General features: G+C 42.6%; 1 protein-coding gene across 1 annotated transcript in view; it reads right to left on the bottom strand.

Annotated features, from left to right (window-relative positions):
• CDS1 (CDP-diacylglycerol synthase 1) overlaps positions 1-22,659 on the bottom strand; it is a 62,949-nt gene that overhangs the window by 30,250 nt on the left and 10,040 nt on the right. The window contains exons 2-5 of the mRNA XM_032764840.2: positions 20,816-20,912; positions 6,028-6,125; positions 5,693-5,832; positions 3,844-3,902 (exon numbers count right to left, since the gene is read on the bottom strand). Coding sequence (XP_032620731.2) covers positions 3,844-3,902; positions 5,693-5,832; positions 6,028-6,125; positions 20,816-20,872 — 354 coding nt within the window. The 5' untranslated portion in view covers positions 20,873-20,912. The remainder of the gene's footprint in view (positions 1-3,843; positions 3,903-5,692; positions 5,833-6,027; positions 6,126-20,815; positions 20,913-22,659) is intronic.

The following is a 22,659-nucleotide window of genomic DNA, read 5'->3' as shown; positions in this document are numbered from 1 at the left end:
CCAATTGGCCTGGTAACTAAAGTTTAATTGCCAGGATTGTCTCTGGAGTCCTTTTTTAAAAATCAGCATTACATGAACTACCTTCCAGTCATCTGGTACAGGGCCTGATTTAAGCAATAGAGTACATTCCACAGTTAGTCGTTTTGCAATTTTCTATTTGAGTTCCTTCATAACTCTTCAGTGAATACCATATGGTCCTGGTGATTTATTACTGTTTAATCTAGTAATTTCTTCCACAACCTCCTCTACTGACACCTCAGTCTGGGACAATTCCTCAAGAAGAAAGGCTTAGGTATGGGAATCTCCCTCACATCCTCTGCAGTGAACACCAGTACAAATATTTCAGTTAGTTTCTCTGCAATGGCCTTGTCTCCCTTGAGTGCTCCTTTAGCATCTTAATTGTCCAGTGGCTCCACTGATTGTTTGACAGGTTTCCTGCTTCTGATTTACTTTAAAAAAAAAAAAAGGATTGTCAGTTTTTGTGTTTTTTGCTAGTTGCTCTTCAAATTCTTTTTTGGTCTGCCTAATTATACTTTTACCCTTGACTTTCCAGAGTTTATGCACCTTTCCATTTTCTTCATTAGGATTTCACTTCCAGTTTTTAAAAAATGCCTGTTTGCGTCTAACCACTTCATTTATTCAGTTGTTCACCCATGGTGACATTTTTGGGGGTTTTTTTTTGTTTTGTTTTGTTTTTTTTACATTGGGGTATGCATTTAGTTTGAGCCTTTATAAGGCGTTTTAAAATAACTTCCATGCAGTTTGCAGGCATTTCACTCTTCTGGCTGCTCCTTTTAATTTCCATTTAACTAGCTTCCTCATTTTTGTGTAGTTCCCTTATTTGAACTTCAATGCTACTGTGGTGGGTTTCTTTGACATTGTATCCCCCTACAAGGATGTTAAATTTAATTATATTGTGGTCACTATTACTGAGTGACTCAGTTATATTCACCTCTTGGACCAAATCCTGCATTCCATGTAGGATTAACTCAAGAATTGCCTCACCACTTGTAGGTTCCAGGACTGGCTATTCCAGGAAGCAGTCTTTAATGTGGTTTACAAATTTTATTTCTGCATCCCTTTTTACAAGGTAACATGTTCCCAGTCAATAGAAGGTCAGTTGAAATAGCCCATTATTATTGTATGTTTTGTTTTTGTAAGCCTTTTTAATCTCCTTGGGCACTTCACAGTCACCATCCTGGCCAGGTGGCTGGTAATATATTCCTACTCTTATTATTCAAGCATGGAATTTCTATCCAGAGAGATTCTATGGATCTACATAATGTACTTCTGGACTATGGTTGCGGGACTTGTGTTATGATTTATGGATACAGGACTTTCTCAATTAACCCTGAAAGGGTTACATATACTTAAGGACTATTTCTGGGGTCTCTGCAGGGAAAACTGAGGCATCCATGCCTGTCATACCATGGCCTGGCACTGGAGATCACCCAGGTGAGGCTGCCCTATGACATGTACTTAGTAGAATTTTAAAGTTGAGAGCAATTATCTCATACAGCATAGATTATAGCAATGCCTAAATATGAAAAATGTCCACATTTCTATTTGCAACTAGATACACATATTTTAACGTGAATGAAACAAAGAATGTGATACTGTGATATTCTATATATACATATAATGGACAATTAAGGATTAGAACATTACAATGGCAATTAAGAGTTAGTGCAGTGGTTCTCAAACTTATGCATTGCTGATCCCTTTCACATAGCAAGCCTCTAAGTGCGACCCCCCCTTACAAAATTAAAAACCCATTTTTTATGTTTAAACACTATTATGAATGCTGGAGGAGAAGCAGTATTAAGGGGTGGAGGCTGACAGCTGGTGACCCCCCACGTAATAACCTCATGACCCCCTGAGGAGGGTCACAACCCCCAGTTTGAGAACCCCTGAGTTAGAGGAAGTATCATATTACATAGATATGGAAGTCTCATGACAAACTGTTAGCCCTCTTATTATAGACTACTGAAACAAAGTTTCTAGAGCTAGGACTGGTAAGAATTAGAAATGTGTTACTTTTTAGAGTATAATGTCATTTTGTTAAGCACACTGTAATTCATCTCCACTAGTATATTATATTAGCATGTATTCTGTAGCATCAGTACACATGTTCCTACCACACATCGATTTCAAGAGAAGTTTACCAAAAGCAGCTGCTTTAAAGTTTTATTTATTGAAAAGGCTTTATTAGAGTTCATCATTGGCCAGGGCTGACCAATTAAGCTTTTTTAATGTTATGAACTCTAGACACCTGAGACTAACACGCTATTCAACTTTTAAAAACTGGTACTTTTGTGGGGATTTTCTTCAGTTTCCCTACCAGATGCTATTTCCTATTCTCCTGTGAGAGCGACCATGGCACCTCCTTAAAGGGCTCAGCATTCAAAGTTTTTTTCATGTAAGTGAGCAAGCAAGCATGTGTTTTGGGGTGAGTGATGGTGGGGTCTTTCAAAGTGACTGAAGGCTTTGGAAAATATAATCTGTGGGTATGATAGTCATCTAAATTACACAACTCAAGTAACATCACACCCAAGAACTATGATCTCTCCCCCCTTCGGTCCCTCGTAAAGATTGTATTACTCTCCTTTTGTGTTATCGGAATACAGCCCAAGAGCAAATATTCCCCCCTCTAATTAAGACTGCTCCTTCCTACAGACAAATGCTACACTCCTCTTTCCAGACATGTCCAATTCCATTCTATTCAGGTTCTTAAACAGCCCTCACCACCAGAGCATCTGAACACTTTCCAGAAGGGTATAAGTGATATGACTATCATTTGTCACATGTTGGTCTTTCTTCCTTCCTCTTCCTAGGGGAAAGTAGTGTGAAATTATATGTATTCTTGAAGGAGTGCACTTTACACTTAGAATGAAAAGTGGCAAGATTTGTGATGGTTCTTTGATCCTGTGGGAATTTATTCCCCATTCTGGGACCATCCCCAGAGAAAGCTCTGTTTCCTGTACCGATGAGCTTTACCCTTGCAGAAGACAGTTCTATTGTGCCAGAGGACCAGAGTTGCTGACCGCAGTCCCGGAACTTTTTGTAATTGTTTAGGGAGTCTGGACCCAAAACACTGAGTACCTTGAAGATAAGGAAAGGCTTCTGTAAAGGCTGTTTCTAAGCTTCCCTGTCTGACAGAGATGGAAATTAGATTATTTTCAAGAATGGTTTAACAGCTCTGTGGAGATTCATTTTGTTTTTAAAACCAGCCTTTTGGATATTATTTATTGTGTGGAAGTCTCAGACACTCAGTGGTGGATATAAAAACACTGGTTCAATTTTTTTTTAAGTGACTGACAATCTAGTCTGGCAGAGCATAGTCCCAGCTCGCCTTTAACTGTCACAATAATAACCTTCCAGCCAACAAATTGAGCTATTTGACTAAACCAGAGGCACACAGAGAGGCTTCTGGAGTTGCATGAATTGCCTTCCATTATAATCCAAGTATCTCGCAGCCTTAGGAGCCAAGGATAAAAGTGTACTGCTTCCATATTTTAATTAGTAATCCATTTTTAACTTTAAAAATCTGTCACTGAAAGGGAATAAATCAAACTTTATATCAACATTTCACCACAAATTACAGCCTTGTATTCACTGAGGCCATATGTTGCAATACAATATTAAGTTAGAGAGATGAAAAGGTCCTTAACTCAACCCCCAGCCCAAATACAGTTGCTCCAAACAATTATTCTGAGTATACTAGTCAAAGTTTTGTTTTTAAATATTTCTAACTTTCATGCAATACTACAAGACAGGCATTTTAACATTGCTGATGATTTCTATGACAAAGTGAGTGACTATAAAGAAGTGGTTAATACACACCATATAGAACTGCAGACGATAGTGTCTCTTCACTAAGCTCAGTACAAACATGCAGAAACCTGTACAACAAAGAACAAACAAACAAAAAACGGTGCATGTTGTGCAATCTTATATTCTAATTACACAGATAAACACAACCTTGATATACAACAATTGGTTTACTTTGAAGAGGCTTATTCTTCTATCGGGCTTTTAGTTTAAAGGATTACAGTAAATGATATACTGAGATTTAATTTCATTGGCATAAATATATTAATTATTTCATGTCTACTTTGTTACTTTCAATTATCAGCAAAAAACAGTCACCATATACATTTTATATTACCTTTAAAAATCAACTCCTCCAAAACAAGTGACAGCTATCTTATTCTGATGTTCACTTCATTAGAGCTAAATTAAAGAAGAATGCCAGGTTTGAGGTCCCTTGCCCAAGAGACTGAGTGTTATATTTGTATGAAACAAATATAAATGGTATTTTGTTTATTTATAGAGTAGCCCCACCACCAACCCATGGCCAAGAGATGTACAGGACAGTAATTTGGCTTGATGGTCAAGGGAATGATATCCCTCTGGTCCTGGCTGGTATGAGAAATGGTGGGACCTCTTCCTCCCACCGTGGCAGCCTTGTGCATGACCTGAGTTTGGGCAGAATTCAGGGGCCCTTAGTTCCCCACAAAGATACTTTAGTGGCCCCCATACAGCTCAAATCTTAAAGATATTAAAGAAACTAAGGAGTCATGGATGAAAACCATGATCCATAATTGTTTTGTCTCTTCGACAAACTACTGAGTAATAGTGGGTCAATTTTCAACCTGGAAAAAGGTTAAACTGTGAGGTGTCACAAGGTTCTGTATTACGGCCAAGATTGCTTAATGTGTATTTATGAAATATCTGAAACACAGGAGGAACAGTAAAATGGCAAAATAGGCAGATGACAAAATAAATCAAGGTGAAAGGTGACTGTGGTGCTTCAGAAGAAGCAAACAGATTAAATGGGCAACACAATGCCAGATAAAATTCAGTGTTGACAAATGCAAGGTAACATATACATTAAAAGTAATAAACTTCTCATACGTCTTACTTCAAATAACTACTCAGGAATGGCTCTTTCCTGTGGGCAGGTTATTCCATACTTGCCCACTTCTGGATTCTTGGATGTTTTTCAGACAAATCTGGAACAAGCCCCTGCAGATCACTAGCCTGGTCCATTATTGCTAATTCTATGCTCCTAACTGAGAGCAAAATTAGAAGACAATGGCTTTCCACAAGCAACTTTGCAACTGGAACTAGGTTAAAAATTCTGTTGATATGTAAGTCAAAACAGAACCCTACCTTCGCATCCAGTATTAGGTGTTCTAGAAGTGTTCCTTAACCAGACAATTTATGTTCTTAAACAGCCATAATACACACTCCCTTCAAACTGTTTCAACTATCACTATGCCCCCACAGTGTTTAGAAACATCACCCTTGACTTGGCTAGCCAAACAGATAAAAGTACAAAGCATGTAGTCTGACACTTCCAGCAGTAATAATATGTTTATTTATGACAAGCCTTATTCCCACTCCCCCACAATCTTCTGCTTTCTAAGCAACCCCCTTTTAGTCAGCAATCACCACCTGAAATCTAATGGAATGCAAAGCATTATGTTCAATTTTTCATTGGCAAAACACACACAGACACCTGGTTTCCTTTAACAAGGGGGAGAGAAAGTAACGGAATGTGAGGAAAGCTACAGGAAATTATATGAACTTTTGAAGTGCAAACAAATATGTACAAATGTGAACACCATCACTGAATAAGAACACATTAACCAGTGACGGAATTGGGAATAGTTTACCAAAAACTCACCTGTCAAGTAGAGTGTAAAAGATATAAACCTGTGGTAGCGAATTAGGAATTGAAGTTGCTCTCTTCTCTGAACAAACGTAGCGAAGTAATCTGCCACTGTCTCTCCATAGAAAAAATAGTTCACACACAACAAAAAGTACCTATAACATATACAACAGGTACTGGTTATTTTTTCTAGACTATTAAAGTATCTTTCCTGTACTGTTAGATTCTTTTAACAAAAGAAACTATCAAAAAGTACAAACTGAGGGAAATAAAACAGATGCTATTGGGCAAATTAAACACAAACAAAATGTCAATAATTCCATTGATTGAAATTCTTGCTTGTTACTTACCAGCTTAAGGTTCTAAACCATGGTAATTCATAGGAATGATAGACTCTGTAGCCTATAGTAATGATTTCATGGAAACACTTTACTTGAATGCTCAAGACCTGAAATTAAGATACAAAGAATTATTATCTAGGTGCACAGTTCTCTAAAGGGACTAACAGATATTAATACCTGAATTAAAAAAATGTCTGTTGCACAGTCATTGCATAAGCAGTTTGGATAATTTCAAAAGGGACAGAGGATGAAACATGCATCCAACGAAGTGTGTATTCACCCATGAAAGCTCATGCTCCAATATGTCTGTTAGTCTATAAGATGCCACAGGATTCTTTGCTGCTTTTACAGGATGAAACAAATATTCTGTTTTGAACAAATAAAAAATATGAGGCATTCTATACAACGAAACACTGGGGACTGATTTTAGTTGTTTTACCATGAAACCAACTGAGGTTATCAACATTTTTAGGGGAAAGGTTTTTTTAGAAAAAGGTTTGATAAATGCATTCACAAATGGCAAGTAAGAAGCCTTTCTTGATTAATATGGTTTTCAACCCTTTAAAAAAAAAAACAAAAAAACAAACAAAAAAAAAACAACCACAACACAAGCCCAAATTTAATTTTGCATTTAAGGGGGAGATTTTCAAAGGCTCAGAGAAAAGTTAGGTGCCCATTTCCCACTGAAGAGCAACAGGAGTTGGACATCTGTGTCTATACTACACAGTTAACATGGGTTAACCCAGCTCTCGTTAGCATCCCCATTGCAAAGTCCTACCAGAGTTACTTCTGTGTCCTCACTGTCTCCACATCCACCCATCCTTTATGCAGAGAGACCTAGGGTCACTGTTTTTCCCAGTCAACTGCATCAGTTGCAGGAGACCTTCTCTGTCCCATAGGAAGAATCATAGGAAGACACTGGAGGACTATCAGCACTTCAGTGATTTAGCCTGTGTCCTCATTGCAAAGTAGGAGAGTTCCAGCCAGAGTTAAAGTGGATCCCGGTTGTAACCCATACCCCCAACCAGATAAGCTAGCCCTGGCTTAAAGCACCTCCAAACGCAGATCAGAGTTTTTTTCTATGTAGATAGCAGAGAGGCTAAGGCTAAAACCAGGGAAAGAGTCTAAGTGTGCCGTGTAGACATTTGTGCAGTATAGACATACCCTACATTTCTAGGATTTTCCAGCTACTAACAGAACATTACAAGCTGAACAGATCAGCACTGTCTTCCTGAATGTGTAAACAAACACCTTTGTTTACACTTGGCAGAAGCATAAACTGATAACACAAATATGACATTTTAACAAATACAATGTTAAACAATTATGTCTTAGTGTGGACAACACTCATTTAATGTGTATTAGCTGGTCATTGCTAACATTTGTTGTCATATTTACCATTGTATTTAACATAATAGTTAAAAACACATTAACTAACATGTTGCTTTTTCACAGTATAGCCAGGACCTCAATGTTTACCCTCTAAACTTTTAAATATTTAGATACCAGTCCTCACAAACCCTCCATGCACTTTAAGCCCTACTAAGCAGGTATATTTTTTAACTCAGAACCTCTGACAAGATTTAAACATTTCTCTCTCTCCTCTGCTGGAAATAAAATTGTCAGTCCTTCCACTGCATAAGCCATTTTTCTTTATAAAACTGGCGCTAGAATGTGTCATCAAATGTAGTATCTCTAGATACTTTACAATATTGTCAAAAGATCTGAGCCTTGAAACTTCTGCAGTGTGGTGTAACATGGGAATAAGTTTATAGTGTTACTTTTTGCTTCAAGGCTTGACAGTTAAGGCTGTGTCATGCATGCCTCAAAAGGTAAATATACTAAACCATGTGGCAAAACAAACAGTTATTTTTCCTTCCTCATTACAACCCTATCAGCACAGAGCGTGAACACTCAAAGTAAGAAATCAACATATATGCAAAGATACTACTACACTCAAAGAGTTTATTACAAGAAAGAAACGCCATTCATTAAAAGAATGAATTACAGCATTTACAGATCCCCTTTCCTAGAAACTAGAGGAAAAACAGTATCTACAAGATGTAAATATAGGATATGATAATACTGATAAAACAACATTCCAATGGCTCACGACATGTCACACCTTCCCATAGATGTTTCAAAATAGGGGTGTTCCCCATGACCTATCTGGGCAGCTAAAGATATTTATTTGGGGTCAAATTCAATAGAACTAATGGGTACAATTATTACCCCATTTCAATTGTTCAAAATGATGTATCAGGCTATTACTTCTCAAGACTGGAAAAGTTATATTTATTAATTTTTTCTACTGAATAATTTTTGTATCATAGAAAACTGCAACACATATATACTGTTAAAGAATGTAGATAATTTGAAAGTTGAATATTTACACAGGGAAGTTGTCATTTGAACTATTAAATATCACTTTTAAACATTTGCCTGTAAGAGCACATAAGGCTCCTGCAGCCAGACCCATTTTTACTATCAGGTAAATTAAAGATGATTTTCAACAGATCACAGACAATTGTACCGTGTTAAAAATGCCATAAGCTACTGGAACATTGTCTATACTTGGGATACAGTGGTGCCAACACTCAGGTTAAGTTCTTCAAAAGTCCATAGTATAGGATTTCAAGTGCATACGTCTCCAGGCTCTGTTATACACATTCCTCATGGCCTGTCCTCCCCCCCAGCCCCCCCAAAAAAACAAAAACAAAAATTAATATATATCCACTGAGCATTACTTGTTTTCTTCCACTGTAAAGTGGAAAATTTCTTCTGACCAAAAACATTAGACTATTTGGATTCATTACTGATATACATGGAACTTTTATTTTTTTTAATTTTCCAGACTTACTAAAAGATGTTTAAGAGAAAACTGCAGCTTTGGTGGGGGGAAGGAAAGGGGGGAGGGGGTTGAAAGACATTTTCCAAAGAATTTTGTGGCAGGACTACTCAACCTAAATTGAATTTGATAAGACAGAAAAGAAGCATTCAGTGTCTACTGCTTTATTACAAGGTTGTATAGGACACTGATACAACTTTGAGTAAGACTAGGCACGTTTCAAAGCTAGGAGTAAAATGTATTTCTTTATATTAGGGGTGATTGCCATAACAAGCACACAGACTTGCCATGCCTATATAAAGAACTCTCTCAGGAGGCCACACCTGATGTTTCAAAAGAAAGTGAAAACCCACTACACACCTAACCAATTGTACAATGCTGTACAAAGAGGAAAAGATTCCTTGAGAGAGAACTCTATGACCCGCATCAATAGATAATGGGGGAGTGTGTAGAGAAACAAAAAGGTTAATCTTTCAGGGGCTATTTTCAAGAACTATCTATGTTCACAGTACATGGAGCAAAGTTTTACCTGAATGATAATGGAGAAGATATTTAAAGTTAGAGATTAATGAAAACACTAACTTAACCACCTGCATTTTGTACAGTATGGCAACTAGCAGTTGTTAGAAAAAAGTTACTAACACAAGAAAAGCAAGCTTCCAAGTAAAATGATATTCAGACACACTGAAAACCAGTCAGGGTTGCTAAGGGACAATAATTAAAAAAAAAAAACCCAAACCCAAAATACAATGTAAAAACTATATATCTGCATATATCAAAATCTCACTCACCTTCTCAGGACTCTCAAATACATATTGTATATTCTCCTAGTGTGTCAACCCTACTCAGCCACAATTACCTATGTAACATCACAAGTAAATCTCTGATTTTTCAATAGAAGCTGAGGTAAGCCAACTCTAAGCCTGAAAATCCCACGTCGATCTAAAGTAGTCCATTATGAAGAGGGTTTCAGACACTCTCGACATAAAAACCCTTTAGAATTCTAAGAAGCCATGATATGAAAAAGAAATTTCTACATGCAAATAACTGAAATTGCACAGAGATATGGAGATATCAAAGCTTCCTTCAGTTTCTACAGGTACTTACTTGACACATGCCAACAGTCTGGCTCATCATGCCCTTAGCAGACCTTCAGTAGTTGTACCACATATAAAAGTTTGAGACTGCTATTGCCTGCTATTCCTTTAGCTCAAGCTGTAGCAGCCCAGGATTTTAGACCCCAACATACTGGGTTAAAGCCTTAAAGATGACCCATGGACATTGGTACATGTTTCCTGAAGAATAGTTCACAAAAAAGACGGTTACTCACCTTTGTAACTGTTGTTCTTCGAGATGTGTTGCTCAAATCCATTCCAATTAGGTGTGCGCGCGCGCTGCATGCACATTTGCCGGAAGATTTTTACCCTAGTAACACTCGGTGGGTCGGCTGGGCGCTCTCTGGAGTGATGCCGCTATGGCATCGGATACATACCCCTGCCGACTTAACCACTCCTCAGTTCCTTCTTGCCGCCTACTCCGACAGTGGGGAATGAGGGCGGGTTTGGAATGGATATGAGCAACACATCTCGAAGAACAACAGTTACTAAGGTGAGTAACCGTCTTTTCTTCGAGTGATTGCTCACATCCATTCCAGTTAGGTGATTCCCAAGCCTTACCTAGGCAGTGGGGTCGGAGTGAGATGTTGCAGAATGCAAAACTGCTGAGCCAAACGCTGCATCATCTCTGGACTGTTGAACCAGAGCATAATGTGAAGCAAAGGTGTGGACCGAAGACCAGGTAGCTGTGCAATGTATCTCCTGGACAGGTACATGAGCCAGGAAGGTGGCAGACGAAGCCTGAGCCCTGGTAGAATGCGCGGTGATGTGGCTTGGCGAAATATGAGCCAAATCATAACAAGTGCAGACGCACGCCGTCACCCAAGAGGAGATCCTCTGAGAGGAAACAGGTAGGTCTTTCATTCAGTCTGCTACCGCGACAAAGAGTTGGGGAGTTTTACGAAAGGGTTTTGTCCGCTCAATATAAAATGCGAGCGCTCTACGGACATCCAGGGAGTGCAATTGTTGCTCCTATCATGTTGAGTGTGGCTTCGGGAAGAAGACTAGGAAAAAGATGTCCTGGTTAACAAGAAAGGCCGAAACCACCTTAGGGAGGAATGCTGGGTGCGGCTGCAACTACACCTTGTCCCCGTGGAACACAGTGTACGGAGGATCCACCGTAAGAGCCCTAAGCTCTGAGGTTCATCTGGCTGATGTAATGGCTACGAGGAAAGCTGTCTTCCAAGATAGGTAGAGTAGAAAGCAGTTGCTAACGGCTCGAATGGGGGAGACATAAGCCTGGTTAAAACCACGTTGAGGTCCCAGGTCGGGGCTGGGTGGTGTACTTGGGGGTATAAGCACTCCAAGCCCTTGAGGAACCTTGAAACAATAAGGTGTGAGAACATGGAACAACCACCTTTGCCTGGGTGGAAGGTAGAGATAGCTGCCAAGTGTACCCTCAGTGACGATACTGCTAGGCCCTGCTGTTTGAGAGACCAGAGGTAGTCCAAATTAGAGGGAATCGAGACCTCAGTGGGAGTAAGATTATGTGTTTCGCACCAGCAGGAGAAACGCTTCCACTTGGCCAGATACGTTGACCGGGTGGAAGGTTTCCTGCTACCCAGGAGAACTTGTCGTACTGATGCACAGCAACGTAACTCTGACTGGTTTAGCCACGCAGCAACCACGCCATGAGGTGAAGGGCCTGCAGGTCTGGGTGGCGAAGCCTGCCCTGGTCCTGAGTTATGAGGTCTGGATGGAGTGGCAGGGTAATTGGGGTAGCTATCAACACGTCGAGCAACGTGGTGTACCAGTGCTGCCTGGGCCATGCTGAAGCCATCGTGATTAGGTGCACTCTGTCCCTGTGGAGTTTTAGCAGGACCTTGTGAACCAGCGGGAATGGTGGGAAGGCATAAAGCAGCTGGCTCTTTCACGGCATCAGGAAAGCATCCAAGATCGATCCCGGGGAGAGACCTTGGAAGGAGCAGAACATCTGGCATTTCCTGTTCACGCAGGAAGCGAACAGGTCTATGTGGGGAAATCCCCACTTCTGGAAAACAGAATGAATAACGTCTGGGCAGATCGACCACTGCGAGATAGGAAGGACCTGCTGAGTCAATCAATCCGGCGCCAGAGAGCATGTGTTCTGACCCCTGGGAGAAAGGACGCTACCAGGTCTATCAAGTGTTGACTATGCAAAAGTCCCAGAGTTGGACGCAGCCTCCTGACAAAAGGGGGAGGAAGCCACTTCGTGTCCCTCCCTGCTTGTTTATGTCCAGTACATGGCCTGCAATATGTCTCAGTGTTTACAGGCAACACAATGGCCTTGTAAATGTTTGCTGGAACGCCTGGCACACCAGGCAGACTGCTCTCAGTTCTCGGACATTTATGTGTAACGCCAAAGCTCCTGAGATGACCAGAGGCCTTGTATACGAAGTGTCCAAGGTGAGCACCCCAGCCGAGAGTCAGGACGCGTCCGTCATCAGGGACACTGAGGGCTGGGAGCGGAATGGAACGGCAGCCCTGTACACACCAGAGGGAGTGAGCCACCAGCCTAGGGAACCTAAGGTGCTCGCTCGGGATCCATGGTGACTATCGTTGTGACTACTGGGTCCCTGCCCCATCCGGTTACCGAGCCTGAGCAATAGCTTGGAGAGGACGGAGTTGAGCCAAATGAGTTGAGCCAAGCTTGGAGAGGACGGAGGCGGAGTCTGGCATATTTGGTTACGAAATGTGCAGGCAGCCATGTGACCCAGACAAGAGACAAGTGCGAGCCGAGGTGGTCGGGAAATTCTGTAGACTTGGATGATTGTTGCCATTGCCTGAAACCACACAGCTGCGGTAAGCAGGCCCTGGCTAGAACTGGGAAGTCTCATAGACTCATAGGTCAGAAGGGACCAATATGATATCATCTAGTCTGACCTCCCATCACAAGCAGGCCACAGAACCCTACCCATCCACTTTTATAACAACCCCTAATACATGACTGAGTTATTGAAGTCCTCAAAATTGTGGTTTGAAGACCTCAAGCTGCAGAGAATCCACCAGCAAGCGACCCATGCCCCACGCTGCAGAGGAAGGCGAAAAACCTCCAGGGCCCCTGCCAATCCGCCCTGGAGGAAAATTCCTTCCCGACCCCAAATATGGTGATCAGCTAAACCCTGAGCATGTGGGCAAGACTCACCAGCCAGCACCCAAGAAAGAATTCTCTGCAGTAACTCAGATGCCATCCATCCAACATCCCCTCACAGACCATTAAGCAGAACTTATCTGCTGATAATCCAAGATCAATTGCCCAAATTAAACTATCCCATCATATCATCCCCTCCATTATACTTATCAGGCTTAGTCTTAAAGCCAGATAAGTCTTTTGCCCCACTACTTCCCTCGGAAGGCTGTTCCAGAAACTTCACTCCCCTAATGGTTAGAAACCTTCGTCTAAATTTCAAGTCTTAAACTTCCTAATATCCAGTTTGTACCCATTTTTCCTCGTTGCCTAACATTAGCACTAAGCTTAAATATTTTTTTCTCCCTCCCTAACGTTTAATCCCCCTGATATATTTATATAGAGCAAGCATATCCTCCCCGCAGCCTTCTTTTGCGCCAGGCTAAACAAGCCAAGCTTTAAGTAACTTTGAGTCTCCTTTCATAAGGCAGGTTTTCCATTCCTCGGATCATCCTAGTTAGCCCGTCTCTGAAACCTGTTCCAGTTTGAATTCATCCTTCTTAAAACATGGGACACCAGAACTGCACACAATATTCCAGGTGGCGTCTCACCAGCGCCTTATATAACGGTACTAACACCTCTTATCCTTGCTTGGAAATACCTCGCCTGATGCACCCTAGCCAGGATAGCTCCTATGAAGTCTCAAACTCTGCATTGGAACCAGAGTGGATTTTTCTATATTTATCATCAGGACGATGCCCATATGCTGGGTGACTTGTGTCTCGGAGGCCCCCTCGGATGAGAAGACCAATCGTCCAGATACGGAAAAACGTGCCGAGTGTGTATCCGATGTCAAGTGGAGATAGGCAGCAACTACGGCCAGATACACTTTGTAAATACCCTTGGGGTTGCAGAAAGGCCCAACGGCAGGACCATAAAACTGGAAGTGCTGACGGTTGGCTTAACGAAGAGGAGGTACCTTCTGTGTGTGGAAAAAATGGCGATGTTGAAAGATACGCGTCCTTCATATTGAGGGCGGGCTTACCAGTCCCAGCAGATCCAAGGCACAGGATAATGGTCCCCAGGGATACCATGCAAATGAAAAAATAAACATTCACTAGCTTTGTCCCATAAACTGGTAAACTGATTGTAATGACATGACAATACGCTAGGTCTAGGATAGGTCTGAGACTTTCCTTCAGACTCAACCAATAAGCACAAATAACGGAGTCCAAACCCAAACTTGCCCCTTTCATCCTTTGGTACCTCAGGCTGGGAGTAGCACTCCCATGATGAGGCGTCCGCCCTCTTGCCAAGAGGAATTGCTCGTGGGAGGGGTCCCTGTAGCGGGCATGGGGCTGGAGGGCCTGACAGGAGGGACGTGAGTTGAAGCATAAATTGGAGGTGTCACAGCTGTCATGGTCACTAATTTCCCCAATCTGAACCTTAGAGTCCAAAAGAATGGTCCCAGTCACCAGCATGAATTTCTCTAAGCTTAATTACCAGCTTAGATCTGAATAAGTTGCCACCACCCAAAAATATAGTGTTTTGGGGCACTCTGCGTCCCCCCAAAAACCTTCCCTGGGGACCCCAAGACCAAATTCCTTGATTTTCACACAAAGGGGAATAAATCATTTCCCTTCCCCGTCCTTTCTTCCTCCCCGATCTTTCCCGAAATAGGTTTCTCCCCCTAGCCTGGGTACACCAGGAGATCACCGTGATTCAAACTCCTTGCAATCACAACACAGAGAAATCAGGGTTTTTCTCCCCCTTCTCCCCCCCTCCCAGGCTTTTCCTCCCTGGGTTATCCTGGAGAGAGTAGACAGATTCAAGCTCCGTGAATCAAAAACACAGAGGAAATTCACCTTTCCTCCCCCACTCCTCCTCCTCCCCATTCATGATGGTGGTACAGACTCAGTTCCTTTGCCTTAACCGGGGAAAAAAACAGTTAGGCCTTTCCCTGAACCAAGAAACAGCTTTTAATAAAGGAAAACGAAGGTAAAGATAATCCCCTTGTGGAAACTCAAGACAAAATATTACAGGTCTTTCAGCTTATAGACACTAGAAAGAAAACCTCCCTCCCCCCCCAAGCACAATACAAATTAAACTACTTCCAGCAAAGCTACACATTTGGACAAATAAAGAACTGCAAAGGCAATTAAAAAGACTACTAAGGGTTAATGTTTCTTTTACCTGTAAAGGGTTAACAAAGGGAACAAACACCTGACCAGAGACCAATCAGGAAACCAGATTTTTCAAAGCTCAGGGAGGGAAGTTTTGGGTGTGTGTCCTTTGTCTCTCTCGCCTGTCTAGTCTCTCTCGGCTCTGAGAGGATCTTTCTATTCTTTCAAGCTTCTAATCTTCTGTTTCCAAGTTGTAAGTACAAAGGTAGAAAGACAATATAGGTTTTTATATTGTTTTTGTATTTACATGTGTGTAGTTTGCTGGAATGTTTTAAATTGTATTTCTTTTTGAATAAGGCTGTTTATTCATTTTTCTTTTAAGCAATTGACCCTGTATATTGTTACCTTGATACAGAGATAATTTTTATGTCTTTTTCTTTCTTTTTATATAAAGCTTTCTTTTAAGACCTGTTGGATTTTTTTTCCTAGTTAAACTCGCCAGGGAATTGGTGGGGAGGAAGGAAAGGGGGGAAGGGAAAATCTCTTTGTGTCAGAGTGCAAAGCTTACCTTTGCAGGGACTCTGACTGAGGGTGAAAGAAACTTGATCTCTCTGTTTTGCAATTCAAGGAATTGAATAGGGTGATCGTCCAGGGCCATCCAGGGAGGGGAAGCCGGGGAGGAAATAAAGAGGAGACAAGGGGAGGGGGTTATTTCCCTTTGTTGTAGACTCAGGGCATCTGAGTCTTGGGGTCCCCCCAGGGAAGGTTTTGGGCCTAGAGTAGAACACGGACAGAAACAAAGAACACAAACAAAGACTTCCGCTCCACCCAGATTTGAAAGTATCTTGTCTCCTGATTTGGGTCCTCTGGTCATGTGTTCCGGTTCACTGCTTGTTAACCCCTTTTACAGGTGAAGAGACATTAACCCTTAGCTATCTGTTTATGACATACCTCATACTCCACGGGCGTAGGACCAGCGATCTGAAGTTAACTGGGACCATGCCAGGCGGAGGAAGTAGGAGACAGACAGTTGGAGAGGGAGGAGAAGGATCCTGGCCTCTCGGGCGTGCCCGCTTACAAAGTTCATCTTTGCGTCCGGCTGGTGGGTTCTCGAGGGGACCTTTGATTTTGGCTCTCTTGGGGTCACTGATTGTTAGTCTAAACGACCACCTCGGCCACGCTGCCTGCCAAAAGTCCTGTCTTTGTCTAGGCATAGAGTAATGGGCGGTGAGGCTGGGGACAGAAAGGCCTACGTTTGGGTCACCAGCGTATGCATGTCAAGAAGACCGTATTATGACCCTGTTGTCCTTCAGGTTTATGCAGGCCTGGGTCAGTCATTTCCAAGAGAGACCTTTACCATCAAATGGCAAGTCCTGAATGGAATACTGCAGCTCCGGTGGGAGGCTTGAAACTCAAAGCATGAGATGCGCCTCATGGCAACACCGAGGCCAGAGTCCTGGCTGCTGAGTCGGCTGCATCCAACGAGGCCTGGAGGGAAAATTCTGGCCACCTTTTTCCCTTCCTCAAAGAGGGCAGCAAACTCTTTGGCAGGAGTCTTTTGAGGGAGTAACTCCATAAACTTATAACACCTGGGCGGCAGTGGGTACTTACAGCGGCTAAGCAGGGCTTGTTGATTTGCCACCTCCAGAGCTGTGTAGGGGGCCACCTGCCGAGTACACTTTGCAGCCGAGTAAGTCCATTCGTCTAGCCTCCTTCGATTTCGGGGCTGGTTGCCTGCTGGCCATGGCGTTCTCTCTCATAACAGAACGGACGGACAGTGAGCAGGAGAGGAGGACTGGACATACAGTACTCGTTACCTTTTTAGAGGGCACCATGTATTTACATCTTGACTCCCTGGCCGCAGGAGGGATAGAGGCTGGAGATTGCCAATATAGTATCGGCATTGGCCTGGATGGTCCGAACAAACAGTAGGCCACTCTGGTTGGGGGCATCTGCCGAACAGAATGTCCCACTACCAGGTCCTATTACCTCCGGGATCCCTCCTCCACCTGGAGGTTCATATTGAGTAGCTACCCCTCCTCAGGAGGTCCTGATGGGCTCTCAGGTTGATTGGAGGAGGGCCCGAGGAGGATGTTCCTGCCACCGCCTCATCTGGAGAAGAGGAAGAGGAGATGCCAGGGACGAGCGGGTCCTGTGTGGCCTCTTGCTCTTGGGCGAACTTCTGCTCCAGTAGAACCCGGGAGTCCAGTGGGTGAACTGGGGCTTCCTCCGTAGCAGTCGGAGGAGGATGGCTGTTGCCTCTGGCACTCAGTGCTCTGATGGGACAGAGCGAGATGGAACTACTGGTACGCCTTGGGCCTGGTGGTACTCCCAAGGTGTCCAGAAAGACCACTGATGGGGGCCTTAGTCTCTTGGAAGACTCTAGTGGGCACATCGGAATCGTGGTCCTGTGCATAAGAGCTGTCCGCGTGGGACGACACTGATGTGTGTCTGGATGGCCATGGAGGGGCTGAAAGACCCTGGGCAGAGTCTCTGTCTCTAGCGGATCTTGCTCTACTCAGCACCGGGGACCGGTACCAGGAGGCATACCAGTACCAGGAATGAGATCGGGACCTGCGAATGGAGCGGTGCCAGGAGGTCGACTGAGATCTCAAGGCTCGATGTCGGGAGCCATGGTGCCGGGAACTGGAACTGTGCCGAGAGTAGCGGGCTGGCGAATGGGATACGGAACGGTGCCACGAGTGTGACCAGTACCGAGGAGAACGATACCGGGACTGTGAGCGGCGTCGGAATCAGGAGCGCCGACGGGACCTAGAACGTCTGCGGGACCGTGATCGTGAATGGTGCCGCTCTGCTGTGCCAACAGAGGATGGTCTTATCAAGCCAGGCTTGCCAATAGACTGTACTACCCGCACCGGCAGTGCCGAGGGTTGAGGCAGCGTCGACTCTGTCATGGCAATCAGATCCCTCACCGTTGAGAATGTCTCTGGCGTGGATGGAATAGTAAGCTCAACCACGGCTTGCGCCGGGGAGCTGACAAGCACCGGACTCGATGGCCCTTGTGGGACTGGAATCAATGGTGCCGCCAACGTCGTCGATGCCACGGCAGGTGTCAGTTCCGGGCGATCCGACTTAGACAAGCTCTCTGGCTGCGGTGCAGGTGGCATGGAAGCAGCAGGAGTTTTAGGCTCTCTTGACCTCAGGGAGAGGGAGCAGTGCCGAGTCGACTTTGGTGCCAGCGACGGCCATTGCCGAGAGGCCTTGGCAGTACCAGAATGGTCCGGTGCCAAGAAGGCGCTTCTGCCCGCCGATTGACCAGCACTCGGTGTCGAAGGCGGAAGGGTAAGAGACGCCTCCATGAGAAGCTGTTTTAGCCGAAAGTCCCGCTCCTTTTTTGTTCTTGGCTTAAAAGCCTTGCAAATGCAACACTTATCTGCCAGGTGGGATTCCCGGAGGCACTTAAGACAGGAGTCGTGTGGATCTCCTGTCGCCATCAGCTTGTGACAGGCCAAGCACGGTATGAAACCCGGTGAACCGGCCATGGGCCCCGGCACCAGGTGCAGGGAAGGGGCTAATCCCCAAACCTCTCTTAAGTATAACACTAACTATGAACAATAAAAATTAACTGTAACTATATAAAACTTTGAACTATATATACAAAAATAACTAGAGAACTATGAGTAGCTAGGGAGGTTGAGGTTAGTAAAACCACACTCCACTGTTCCAACGACCAACACAGGCGGTAAGAAGGAACTGAGGGGCGGCAGGAGTATATATCCGACGCCATAGAGGCGCCATTCCAGGGGGCGCCTAGCCAACCCACTGAGTGTTGCTAGGGTAAAAATCTTCCGGCGAACGTGCACGTGGTGCGCGCACACCTAATTGGAATCGATACGAGCAAGCACTCGAAGAAGAACTTAAGCTTACAATAAGGCTGCTTTGAGAGGATGACTAAACTGTGAGCACAATTCTCAACAGATAAGACTTCAGATCTCAAGCACTAAATAGATACCACTTACTGGTGAATCAAACCTTGGTTTCAGGTAACATCTTTGAATATCTAACCTTTCATGTACAGCTGTCAAGGTCCTCTCCAAACCAGGTAACAACTGTTTATAAGTTACAGTGGTATTGTCCAGATGCACTTACAGCAGCTCTTGCAGCCATAGTAGAATATTTCAGGGATGTCTGACATAAAATAAATGAAAGGGAGAGGAGGATAGAAGACATTCTAAGGTGAAACAGAATGTAAAATCTATTCTAAAAATATATTATACACAGTAATTAAAGAGATACTGGATGCCTACAAGAGAAAAGAAGGACAGGAAGAAATAGAATATGAATGGTTAAAACAAAGCAACAGACTGAGGGCATGATACAATGGGAGACGAGAAAAACATTATCAATTGGATTCTCTCTCAGCTGAGCCAAGTCCAAACATGCTGCAGTTGAGGAGAGGAAAGAGGGAAAGTGGTTTTAATTCACCTTCTGACTTCTCCGACCTGGGGCCAAAATGTCCCCCGGCATAACTTAGAACAAACTAAGGGAGCTGCTTTAGACAATGTCAGCCATAGCCACCCACTGGGGCTACTGTAACAGTCCACGATCCACCTTCGCCATCAGCACATCCCTTACACAGCGTAGAAAGGGTAATCACAAATGCAACTTTTAAGATGGCTTGTATGACTATTTGCACTGCTAAGGGCACAAAAACTCAGGCCAAGAATATAGGTCTCTACAAAAAATTATTTCAAAAACTGCATGAATATACAATCTATTGATTATACCCATTGTATATATTCTATAAGGAGATAAAATGTGTTAGTGGAGTTGTAAGAAATACCTAATTTAAGTTGAAGGCTCATCCTTAATCCTACTTGTTTGCACACATGACTTAAAATATGGTCTTTGTATGCATATGGAGCAATGGCAGTCACACCATAAATAAAGTTGCAAGTGAGTTTGTTATAATCCTGATATTGATCTCCCTATAATCTAAAGTATGTTACATCTGAGGCAACAGTGAACTTTTTCTAGAAAATCTGAAGTGAACTGAACCAACAGTTTATTAATTATGACTCCCTAAAAAGAGATGTTAAACACATTTCCACAAATCTAATTAATTTAGCACTTCACAGAAAAAAAAATAACCAGATAAATACTTTATTGAACTATCCTGAGACAGTGTCAAGGAACAAAAAATAGTTCATTAAAGTCAAATTTCAAAGTTAATATTTTCTTTAGGGTCATCAACCCTGGAAAGCTTAACATAGGACATGCAGTGACTGCTGAAAATCAGGCCACTATGCATGGGGAGATAGGAAATCTTGTTGAAGGAGGGCTGAGAATGATCTATAAATTTTATAAGTGGAAATTTACTGTAATAGTTTCAGTCCGATTTTCAAGGATCTCTACGGCAAAAAAGATAGAGCCATTGTTTTTACATTAAAATAAAGTAGTCTTGAAATAAAATTACCAAAAGCCTAAAAGCCTAAAAACCATGTGTGAATGTCAATCCCATACCTTTCACAAGTACTAATTCACTAAAATACAAGGTAAATGCAATTTAAAAGTTCTATATAATTTGCCTTCATATTCATTTTATGTACTATGATGAATAAAAATGTGTTTAGAAAAAACTTACAAGAAGCATCAGCATAAATGATCCAAGATATATGATCAGGAAAAATAATGATATCATAGCTAACGTTAAAATTCCACGAATCCACCAGTTTTTCCATCTACAAAGAAAACATATCAGGACAATTAAAGAAAACAGTACAGTTAACAGTCTCTTCATAGTAATAGATACCATTTATAGCAGAGGTCGGCAACCTTTCCGAAGTGGTACACCAAAGTCTTCATTTATTCACTCTAATTTAAGATTTCGCGTGCCAGTAATACATTTTAACAGTTTTAGAAGGTCTCTTATAATAAGTCTATAGTATATATTAAACTATTGTTGTATGTAAAGTAAATAAGATTTTTAAAACGTTTAAGAAGTTTCATTTAAAATTAAATTAAAATGCAGAGCCTCCCAGACTGGTGGCCAGGACCCGGGCAGTGTGAGTGCCACTGAAAAATCAGCTTGCATATTGCCTTCGGCACATGTGCCAGAGGTTGCCTACCCCGGATTTACAGCTTTTCCTTTAGTAACTGAACAATTAACTAGGCAATTTACAAATTGCGGCAACATGGGGTAGCATGCTTACTGCTAAAAGCTTTGAGGTGGTGCAACATATCCTCCTCTTTGCAGAAGCCAGCTCTTGATGTGTGATGTAGAAGTGACCCGAGGTAATAGCCCTGCCCCTTTTGTGGAGTGGCTAGCACCACGCACGGAGGCACTAGTAGGGAGCAATCCTGTGCTCATATGAGCTCTAGGACTGCAATATCAGCCCTGACATACATGCATGTGGGAGGAGATAGGGTAGGCTATTTCTACCCTTCTCCCATTGCACATCCATACTGGATCTGGCCACAACTTGGTCCGTACAGCGAAAGTTGCTGTTAGCATGTAAACATTTTTTTCCAAACCTAAGAGTCTTTTCTTAAAAGGGATTCAAACGGACTGGTCAAAAATCAAGACTGCTTTTCATACAGTTGTTCAGCAACTGAATTAAAAGACTATGCCATATACTCGTTCATTAGCCCGTTCATTTATAGGCCGACCTCCCAAGATGGTTAGGTAAAAATAGCAAAACTGTATGACCCTTTCATAAGCCAACCCTATATTTCAGGGGTTGGAAAACTTTGGCTCCTGGCCCATTAGGGTAAGCCAAGAGTGGACCTGGACATTTTGTTTATCTGGAGCTTTCACAGGCACAGAGCCCCTCAGCTCCCTGTGTCTGTGGTTTGCCACTCCCAGACAATGGGAGCTGAGGGGCTCCATGCCTGCAGATACTCCAGGTAAAAAAAAAATGACAATAATATTAGATATTCAATTCAACGATTCCACAGAGTTTAACATCATCAAATTTTGGTGTAGACCTGTTTATAAGCTGACCCTCGCTCTCTGATGTGTCACTTTTTTACCAAAAATATTTGGTTTATGAACAAGTACATGGTAGATAATTGTAGGACATTAAAAATTTATGTTTTGTTTACTCTTAAAACAGGTTCCAATTTATTTTTAAAAGACTACTGTACTGTCAACCTGAAATCCTGCTCATTTTTAACAATGAGTTAAAGTTTCCACTACTATACCTACTCTCTAGTATCCCTGTAAAAAACTGTCTTTTATAGTCCTATTTTCCAGTGCATTTGTCTTTTCTTTATGGTATGAAAAACCCACAGGAAAAATAGGGGAAACTGGCTGTACAGGTTAAACCAAAAAAACTGACTATGTACCCAGTGTAGGCACATTAAAAAAAAAAAAAAATCTTTCTACTCTCTCGTTCATAACAATCTTACATGCACCTTGTAGAACAAGTATTTCTAGACAAACATGACTAAACTTAAAGGGACACTGTCAACTTAGTCAATTTTAAA

This window comes from Chelonoidis abingdonii, chromosome 5 (genome assembly GCF_003597395.2).
Source record: "Chelonoidis abingdonii isolate Lonesome George chromosome 5, CheloAbing_2.0, whole genome shotgun sequence".
Taxonomy (NCBI): domain Eukaryota; kingdom Metazoa; phylum Chordata; order Testudines; family Testudinidae; genus Chelonoidis; species Chelonoidis abingdonii.
The sequence above is the reverse complement of the archived record's forward strand: the minus strand, read 5'-3'. Positions and strand labels throughout refer to the sequence as shown.